Source organism: Phocoena phocoena, chromosome 2 (genome assembly GCF_963924675.1).
Source record: "Phocoena phocoena chromosome 2, mPhoPho1.1, whole genome shotgun sequence".
In the NCBI taxonomy this organism is placed as follows: domain Eukaryota; kingdom Metazoa; phylum Chordata; class Mammalia; order Artiodactyla; family Phocoenidae; genus Phocoena; species Phocoena phocoena.
The window spans coordinates 95,551,127-95,560,607 of record NC_089220.1 but is presented as its reverse complement, the minus strand read 5'-3'; the positions used below and the strand labels follow the sequence as shown (position 1 = coordinate 95,560,607).

The following is a 9,481-nucleotide window of genomic DNA, read 5'->3' as shown; positions in this document are numbered from 1 at the left end:
CCTGTGTCCCCTGCATTGGCAGGCGGATTCTTAACCACTGTGCCACCAGGGAAGTCCTCAATGCACTTTTCAAGGATAGTATTCCAAATGAAAATGAAACTGAATCACAATCAAATAGAATACTTATTTTTCCAGTATTCCAGAAAGTTTTAACATGATCCCATCTACCTACTCTTACATCATCCACTTTATACACAATAGCTCTAGGATAACATACTCAGTCCCACTTCTTATCCATTTGAACCCTGTCAGTCACTCCTATTTGCAACAAAAATATATCTCATAACCTCCAAAGTAAAAATATACTGTTGCTTGTCCAAGATCAAAACCCTCATATTGAAAACAAAGAAACCAACCAACCAACCCTCATGTTGGGCTAATCAGGTAAGATCTTAACACAGGATGTACATTTTTAAAAAAAATTTTATTTTATTTATTTTTGGCTGCATTGGGTCCTTGTTGCTGCATGAGCTTTCTCTAGTTGAGGTGAGCAGGGGCTACTCTTTGTTGCGGTGTGTGGGCTTCTCACTGCAGTGGCATCTCTTGTTGTGGAGCACAGGCTCTAGGTGCACAGGCTTCAGTAGTTGTGGCATGTGGGCTCAGCAGTTGTGGCTCACAGGCTCTAGAGTGCAGGCTCAGTAGTTGTGGTGCACAGGCTTAGTTGCTCCAAGGCATGTGGGATCTTCCCAGACCAGAGCTCGAACCCGTGTCCCACGTTTTGGCAGGCGGATTCTTAACCACTGTACCACCAGGGAAGCCCCAGGATGTACATTTTTGACAACTAAAAATTTAAGCTTCCTAAAAACGATCTAGTTGTTTAACATGTGCAAGTCACTTCATTTCTTTGAGCTTCTGTAAAGCAAGAGGGTTTATCTAGCACTGACCTATTATGAAAATTCTATTATTGTCAGATTTTACAAGGTACAAGTATAGCCACATTTCCTAGCAAAATTAAACTTTTTCCCGAAAAAATAAACAAGCCAATGGAACCCTCTGAATAGTTTCTCTAGCTGCAAGCTGCAACCCATTCGTAAATCACGAAATCAATTTAGTGGATGCACCACCTGTCAGCATTAAAAACAAGCTGAAATAGAATAAAAGAATAGGAAATCTCAGACTGCATCTTAGTAATCAGTATTGTTTTGTGAATTATTTATTTCAATTTTATACATAAAAGTGCATACCAGGTTAGGATGGGACAATTTTGATGTTTGAAAAACACTGCTCTAAAGCTGCAGTTGTTAAAGAGTGGACCGAATAAGACCCTTTTGGGTGTACGAGAGGCCCTCCCTTTCCCAATCACATACATACGTGTGTTAGGTCTGATTTTCTTCATAAGCTTCAACCAAAACCTTTCTCAAAAGATTGAATATAGAAGCAGGTATGAGAATTCATCTGTTTTCATTTGAGACAGACACTAAAGATATTTTCAAAACTAAAACAATTCCACTCAATTTTTTTTGGTTTTGTTTTAGAAAAAATACAGTTGGTTAAAATTTTTAAATGCTATTTATGTTAACCTGTTTATTATTTTTAAACGAGTTTAAAAAATTTCTGCCTTAATTACTATTACAGTAAATAGCAATAGATATAACCCACAGAAACAAAAGCACTTTGGAGTTTGCAACAATTTGAGAACCCCTGATCAATACGAAACAAAGGACTTCAGGCCTGACTCCTGGCAGGTTTAACACGGTCCCAGGCCCTCTGGGGAGCCCCCAACTGCGGCCCGCTCCACTGATGCCCAGACCGGGTGTACCCCGATGAGAATCCTCACGAATAAGAATAGATATTGACGAAAAGGCAGGGTTGCTGACGTAAGAGAGCCGAGAAGTGCAGCTTCACTGCGCACGCTATACTATGTAGCTGAAAAGCTAAAAGACTTAGCGAATCTTTGCGACACTGTCGCGTTTCGTTGGTTCCGTGCCGTAAAGACAGCGGCGGAGCCGCCCCCGGTGAAGACAGCTGACGTGCGCGGCAATGGCGGATATGGAGGATCTTTTCGGGAGCGACGCCGACAGCGATGCTGAGCGTAAAGGTGGGGTCATCTGGGCTTGGGTGGAGGCGAGAGTGGCTGAGCTTCTGCGGCGGGAGCTCAACAGCGGTCCGGTTCCGGGTCTGCGAGCGCTCCGGCGCCGCGGGCGAGTGATGGCTCTTCCTGCACTCCTGCCCCAGCTCCACCTGCACTCCCTGCGGTGCCAGCCTCCCCCCGGAGGGCGGGAATGAAGTGACAGACGCAGAATGTGTACCTCGAGATTTTTGGTGTCCATGGAGCAAGCCGTGCCTGGGAGCGTGTGGAGCGAAGGGGGCGCGGGGCAGGGGTGGAGGCCGGGCGAGCCAGCGCAGCCGGAGGAGGAACCTTGGAGTCCTGCTCTGTCCTGCCTTGCACAGGCCAGCGCAGAGTAAGGGCTCTTGTGAATGAATGGAAATTAGGTGTTCGGGAACATGGGGATGGGATGGGCGAATTTGCATAGGGGCTCAGAATGCCCTCTTGAATGAAACCAGAGCGTGGCGTGTTGGGGAGTTTATGTCTGGGTGAGGAGATTGGGACGGATACCGAGGTAGGGCCGCATGTAGGCGTTACACGCAGAAGATAATATGTCCTCCGAGAGCCTGTGCAGAAACTCTAGATTTCTTGAGTCGGTGGTATTACATTGGGGAGCATAGGAGGTCTGTGTTTGGAAAGAAGGGATGAAGGATTTGATGCAGAAATGAATTAGTGAGTGTATGTTTATGGTGCAAGGAAGTCTTTCTGGCACAAAGAGTGGGTATTTGAGTTTGAAATGTGAATAGGAGATATTTGAAGTCAGAAGGGGCCCAAGACCAAGTGCAGAATTCTTGCGAGTCCCCAGGCTCAAAGTAATGTAGTACCTACTTTTTTCCTTAGCATAGTGCATTATCGTGGTTGTTTTTTTCTTTCGCCAGCTTCAGTTTATTAATACTTTTTAGAGTATAGTTAAGGGAGCACCAGGTGGAAGTCTAGTGTGAGGGCTCTACCAGGATGGACATCCAGAATGTTCTTTCTAGTCAGGATGTCTGGAAGTATAAAGCCCAGTATATTCTTGTTCCACTCACTTTGTTGTTGTTTTCCTTTCCCCTTCATCTGTACTTGTCCGTATCCCGTTCACCCTTCAAGGCACAGAACCATGTGAACCCTCCCGTGACTCACTTCCATGAAGTTGTTCATTCAGCATTTATAGATCCCCTGTCATGTTTCAGCTACTTTGCTAGATGTAGGGGATATAATGATGAAAAGATTGTCCTCCTCCTGCCCGCCCTCAGCTTACGTCAGTGCTTAATGCATAATTGGATGGGTAGAAGCAATAGTAGAGGTACCCTGCAGTGCTTTCCTGTTGCAAACTCAGGGTATGGGGAAGTGATGTATGGAGATGGTTGCTTCTCTGGGCTTCATGTTTTACCTTCTTGTAAGTCTACTGCTGCATTCTTCTCTCTTACCATTAAATTATAGAACTCTCTAGGATTTATTTCCAAATCTGTCCTTGAAGGTTGCTGTTGGTCCTGAACTTAGGATGGATGTGGCAAGGTAACTCCTGTTATATCATCATATTTAATTATTTCCCTGGGCTAAGACAGACGTAGAAAATAACTACACTTGACAGATTTCTTGGTATAACAGTGGGTAGAATTCCTACCTAGGCCCAGTGTGTTTCTTTCATGTATAAATGTGGCAGGTCTTCTTTAATTTCTTTCAACAATGTTTTGTAGTTTTGATTGTATAAGTCCTGCACTTCCTAGGTTAAATTTATTCCTAAATATTTCATTTTGGATACTGTTGCAAGTGGAATTGTTTTCTTAATTTCGTTTTTGGATTGTTCATTGCTAATGTATAGAAATACAGCTGATTTTTGTTTGCTAATTTTGTATCCTGCAACCATGTGTAATATATTAGCTCTAATAGTTGTTTGGGGTGTGTGTGTATTCTTTAGGATTTTCTACATATAAGATCATGTCATCTGTGAGTAGAGATGGCTTTACTTCTTCCTTTACAATTTGGATGCCTTTTATTTCTTTTTCTTAATTAATTACCCCAGCTAGAACTTTCTGTATAATGTTGAATAGAAGGATGAGAGTGGATATCTTTGTCTTTTTTCTAATCTTTGGGAAAAAGCATCCATTTCTTTACCACTACATATGATGTTAGCTGTGGGTTTTTTGTAGATGCCCTTTATTACGTTGAGATAATTACCTTCGATTCCTAGTTTGTTGAGTAGTTTTATCATGAAAGGGTGTTGAATTTTGTCAAATGTCTCTTCTGCATCAATTACGATGATCAAAATTTTTTCCTTTATTAATATTGTGTTTCATTTTGATTTTTAGTTGTTGAATCAGTCTTGTATTCCTAGGGTAAATTCCACTTGGTCATGGTGTATATCCTTTTAATATGTTGTTGGATTTGGTTTGCTAGTATTTTGATACTATTTTTGCATACATATTTATGAGGGATATTGGTCTGTGGTTTTCCTTTTTTTGTGATTTTTCGTCTGGCTTTGGTATTGGGGTAATGCTGGCTTAGAATGTGTTAGGAAGTGTTCCCTTTACTCAAGTTTTTGGAAGAGTTTGAGAAGGATAGGGATTAATTCTTTAAATGTTTGATAGGATTCACCAGTGAAGCCATCTTGTCCTGGCTTTTCTTTGTTGGAAACTTTTTGATTACTGATTCAAACTCTACTTGTTATAGGTCTATTCAGATTTTGTTTCATCTTGAGTCAGTTTTGGTAGATTGTGTATTTCTAGGAATTAATCCATTTCATCTAAATTATCTAATTGTTGGTATACAGTTGTTTATAGTGTTCTCTTTTAATCTTATTTTCTGAAAAATTAGTAGTAAAATCCCCACTTCCATTCCTGATTTTAGTAATTTGAGGGTTCTTTTTTTCCCTTGGTCAGCTTATCTAAAGGTGTGTCAATCCTAAGTTTTTCAAGAATGAGCTTTTGGTTTCATTGATTCTATTATTGTTTCTGTTCTTTATTTTATTTATCTCTGCTCTAATCTTTATTATTTTTTTTCTTTCTGCTTGCTTTGAGTATAGTTTTCTTTTTCTAGTTCCTTAAAGTGAAAGGTTAGATTATCAGTTTGAGTTTTTTGGGGTTTTTTTTGTGTGTGTGGTATGCGGGCCTCTCACTGTTGTGGCCTCCCCCGCCGCGGAGCACAGGCCCCGGACGCGCAGGCCCAGCGGCCATGGCCCACAGGCCCAGCTACTCCGCGGCATGCGGGACCCTCCCAGACCGGGACACGAACCCGCGCCCCCTGCATCGGCAGGCGGACTCTCAACCACTGCGCCACCAGGGAAGCCCTGTTTTGTTTTTTAATGTATGTGTTTACAGCTACAAATTTCCTTTTTTTAAAAAATTAATTTATTTGTTTATTTATTTATTTATGGCTGCATTGGGTCTTCGTTGCTGCGCGTGGGCTTTCTTTAGTTGTGGCGGGCAGGGGCTACTCTTCGTTGCGGTGCACGGGCTTCTCATTGCGGTGGCTTCTCTTGTTGCGGAGCATGGGCTCTAGGTGCACAGGCTTCAGTAGTTGTGGCTTGTGGGCTCTAGAGCACAACCTCAGTAGTTGTGGCACATGGGCTTAGTTGCTCTGCAGCATGTGGGATCTTCCCGGACCAGGGATCGAACCCATGTCCCCTGCACTGGCAGGCGGATTCTTAACCACTGTGCCACCAGGGAAGCCCTACAAATTTCCTTTTTAGCACTGCTTTCCCTGCATCCCTTAAGTATTGGTAGGCTTTGTTATCATTTTCATTCATGTCAAAATATTTTCTAATTTCCCTTGTGATTTCTTCTTTGCACCCTTGATTGTTTGAGTGCATTGTTTAATTTCCACATATTTGTGAATTTTCCAGATTTTTTTCTGTGATTGATTTCAGTTTCATTCTGTTGTGGTCAGAGAACATACTTTGTATTATTTTAGTCTTTTCAAATTTATTGAGACTTGTTTTGTGTCCTAAAATTATGGTCTGTCTTGGAGAATGTTGCATGTGCAGTTGGGAAGAATGTATGTCCTACTGTTGAGTGGAGAGTTCTACTGATGTCTGTTATGTCTGGTTGTTTTATAGCATTGTTCAAGTCCTCTGTTTCCTTACTGATCTTCTTTTTGTTCTGACCGTTATTGAAAGTGGGGTGTTTGAAGTTTCCAATTGTTACTGTTGAACTATTTCTTCCTTCAATTCTGTTGGTGTTTTGTTTTTTTTCTTTTGGTGCATATATATATATTTTTTTTTTTACTGAAGTGTTGTTGATTTACAATGTTGTGTTAGTTTCTGGTGTACAGCACAGTGATTCAGTTATATATTATACATATATACATATACATATATATTACATATTTTTTAATATTCTTTTCCATTATGATTTATTACAGTATACTGAATATAGTTCCCTGTGCTATGCAATAGGACATTGTTGTTTATTCATTCTGTTGGGTTGGCCAAAAAGTTCGTTTGGTTAATGAATACATTTAATAAAGTTCTTGGTGAAAATGAAAAATGTGTGTTTTATTTTTACTTAAAACCGAATGAACTTTGTGGCCAACTCAGTGTATGTAATAGTTTGCATCTGCTAGTCCCAAACTCTCAATCCAACCCTCTCCCACCCCCACTCCCCCTTCGCAACCACAGGTCTGTTCTCTATGCCTGTGAGTCTTTTTCTGTTTCATAGATAAGTTCATTTGTGTCATATTTTAGATTCCACACATAAGTGATATCCTATGGTATTTGTCTTTTTCTTTCTGACTTCACTTAGTAGGATTATCTCTAGGTCCATCCATGTAGCTGCAAATGGCATTATTTCATTCTTTTTTTATATTCCATTGTGTATATATGTGTGTGTGTATACATATATGTGATATTTATATATATATCATATATATATATATATGTCTCTCACATCTTCTTTATCCATTCATCTATCTGTGGACATTTAGGTTGTTTCCATGTCTTGGGTATTGTGAACAGTGCTGCTATGAACATAGGAGTGCACCTATCTTTTTGAATTATAGTTTTGTCCGGATATTTGCCCAGGAGTAGCATTGCTGGATCATATGGCCACTCTGTTTTTAGTTTTTTGAGGAACCTCCATACCGTTCTCCATAGTGGCTGCACCAATGTACTTTCACACCAACAGTGTAGGAAGGTTTCCTTTCTCCACACCCTCTCCAGCATTTGTTATCTGTAGACTTTTTTTTTTTTTTTGCGATACGCGAGCCTCTCACTGTTGTGGCCTCTCCCGTTGCGGAGCACAGGCTCCGGATGCGCAGGTTCAGCGGCCGTGTCGCATGGGCCCAGCTGCTCCGCGGCATGTGGAATCTTCCCGGACCAGGGCACGAACCCATGTCCCCTGCATCGGCAGGCAGACTCTCAACCACTGCGCCACCAGGGAAGCCCATCTGCAGCCTTTTTTAATGATGACCATTCTGACTGGTGTGATGTACCTCATTGTAGTTTTGATTTGCATTTCTCTAATAATTAGCCACGTTGAGCATCTTTTCATGTTCCTGTTGGCCATCTGTATGTCATCTTTGGAGAAATGTCTGTTTAGATCTTCTGCCCATTTTTTTGATTGGGTTGTTTGTTTTTTTGTTATTGAGTTGTATGAGCTATTGGTATATTTTGGAAATTAAGCGCTTGTTGGTCACATCAATTGCAAATATTTTCTCCCAGTCTGTATGTTGTCTTTTCATTTTGCTTATGGTTTCCTTTGCTGTGCAAAAGCTTGTAAGTTTGATTAGGTCCCATTTGTTTATTTTTGCTTTTATTTCTATTGCCTTGGTAGACTGACCTAAGAAAACATTGGTACGATTTATGTCAGAATGTTTTGCCTGTGTTCTCTTCTAGGAGTTTTATGGTGTCATGTCTTATGTTTAAGTCTTTAAGCCATTTTGAGTTTATTTTTGTGTACGGTGTGAGGGTGTGTTGTAACTTCATTGATTTACATGCAGGTGCATATATGTTTTAAATTATATCTTCATGTTGGATTGACCCTTTTATCATTTTATTATGTCCTTTTTTGTCTTTTGCAACAATTTTTCTTAAGCCTTATTTTGCCTGATATTAGTATAACTACTAATATAGTTATACTGTATAAACAGTATAACTACTGTTATACTGTCCTGTAGACAGCACATAGATGGATCTTTTTTTTTAAAAATTATTTATTTTGGGCTGTGTTGGGTCTTTGTTGGTGCATGCGGGCTTTCTCTAGTTGCAGGGAGCGGGGGCTATTATTCTTTGTTGCAGTGCGTGGGCTTCTTATTGCGGTGACTTCTCTTGTTGCAGAGCACGGACTCTAGGCGCATGGGCTTCAGTAGCTGTGGCTTGTGGGCTCTAGAGCGCAGGCTCAGTAATTGTGGCGCACAGGCTTAGTTGCTCCGTGGCATGTGGAATCTTCCCAGACCAGGGCTCGAACCTGTGTCCCTTGCATTGGCAGGCGGATTCTTAACCACTGCGCCACCAGGGAAGTCCCAGGATGGATCATTTTTAAAATTCATCCTGCCAATTTCTGCCTTTTCATTGGAGAAGTTGATTTATTTATGTTTAAAGTAATTACCAGTAAGAAGGACTTCTGCCATTTTGATATTTGTTTTCTATGTCATGTCTTTTTTCTTCCTCAATTCTTCTTATTACTGTCTTCCTTTATGACTGCTTTTTCTGTAGTGTACTGTTGCGATTCCCTTCTTGTTTCTTTGTATATTTTTAGTTTTAGTAACTTTCTTAATGGTTACTCTGGTGACTACAATTAATCTTAATTTCTAACAATCTAGTTTGTATTAATACCAACTTAATTTCAATAGTATACAAAAACTTTTTTTCTATATAGCTTCGTCCTGTCACCTTTTTATTGTTGTCACAAGTTACATCTTTATACACTGCCCAGTGATGTAGATTTATAATTATTGTTTTATACAATTGTCTTTTAAATTAAATCTTATGAAAAAAGAGGAGTCACTAACTAGAAATTCATTAATACTGACCTTTATACTCACCTATTTAGTTACCTTTACTGGTGTTCTTTATTTCTTCTTGAGGATTCAAGTTACTGCCCATTGTCCTTTCATTTCGGCCTGAAGGAGTCCCTTTAGCATTTCTTGTAGGGCACTGGCAACAAACTCTAATAAATTTGTTTTTATTGAGGTGAGATTTACATAACATAAAATTTACCATCTTATTTTATTTTTATTAAGGTATAATTGACATACAGCATTAGTTCCATGTGTACAACATAATGATTTGATATTTATACATATTGTGAAATGATCACCACAGTAAGTCTAGTTAACATTTGTCACCATACCTTGTTACAGAATTTATTTTACTGTGATGAGGACTGTTAAAATCTACTCTCTTAGCAACTTTCAAATATGCAATACAGTCTATTAATCGTAGTCGTCATGCTGTATATTACATCCCCATGACTTATTTTTTTTATAACTGGAAGTTTGTATCTTCTGACTCCCTTC

At 39.9% G+C, this 9,481-nt stretch overlaps 1 protein-coding gene across 2 annotated transcripts in view; it reads left to right on the top strand.

The window, feature by feature from the left end:
• The first annotated feature begins 1,961 nt into the window (after positions 1-1,961).
• LOC136118082 (RNA polymerase-associated protein LEO1) overlaps positions 1,962-9,481 on the top strand; it is a 49,210-nt gene continuing 41,690 nt past the window's right edge. Inside the window, exon 1 of one of the 2 annotated variants that reach the window (XM_065871239.1) lies at positions 1,962-2,038. In XM_065871239.1, coding sequence (XP_065727311.1) covers positions 1,981-2,038 — 58 coding nt within the window. In that variant the 5' untranslated portion in view covers positions 1,962-1,980. The remainder of the gene's footprint in view (positions 2,039-9,481) is intronic. The other variant, XM_065871240.1, reaches the window with a different exon arrangement.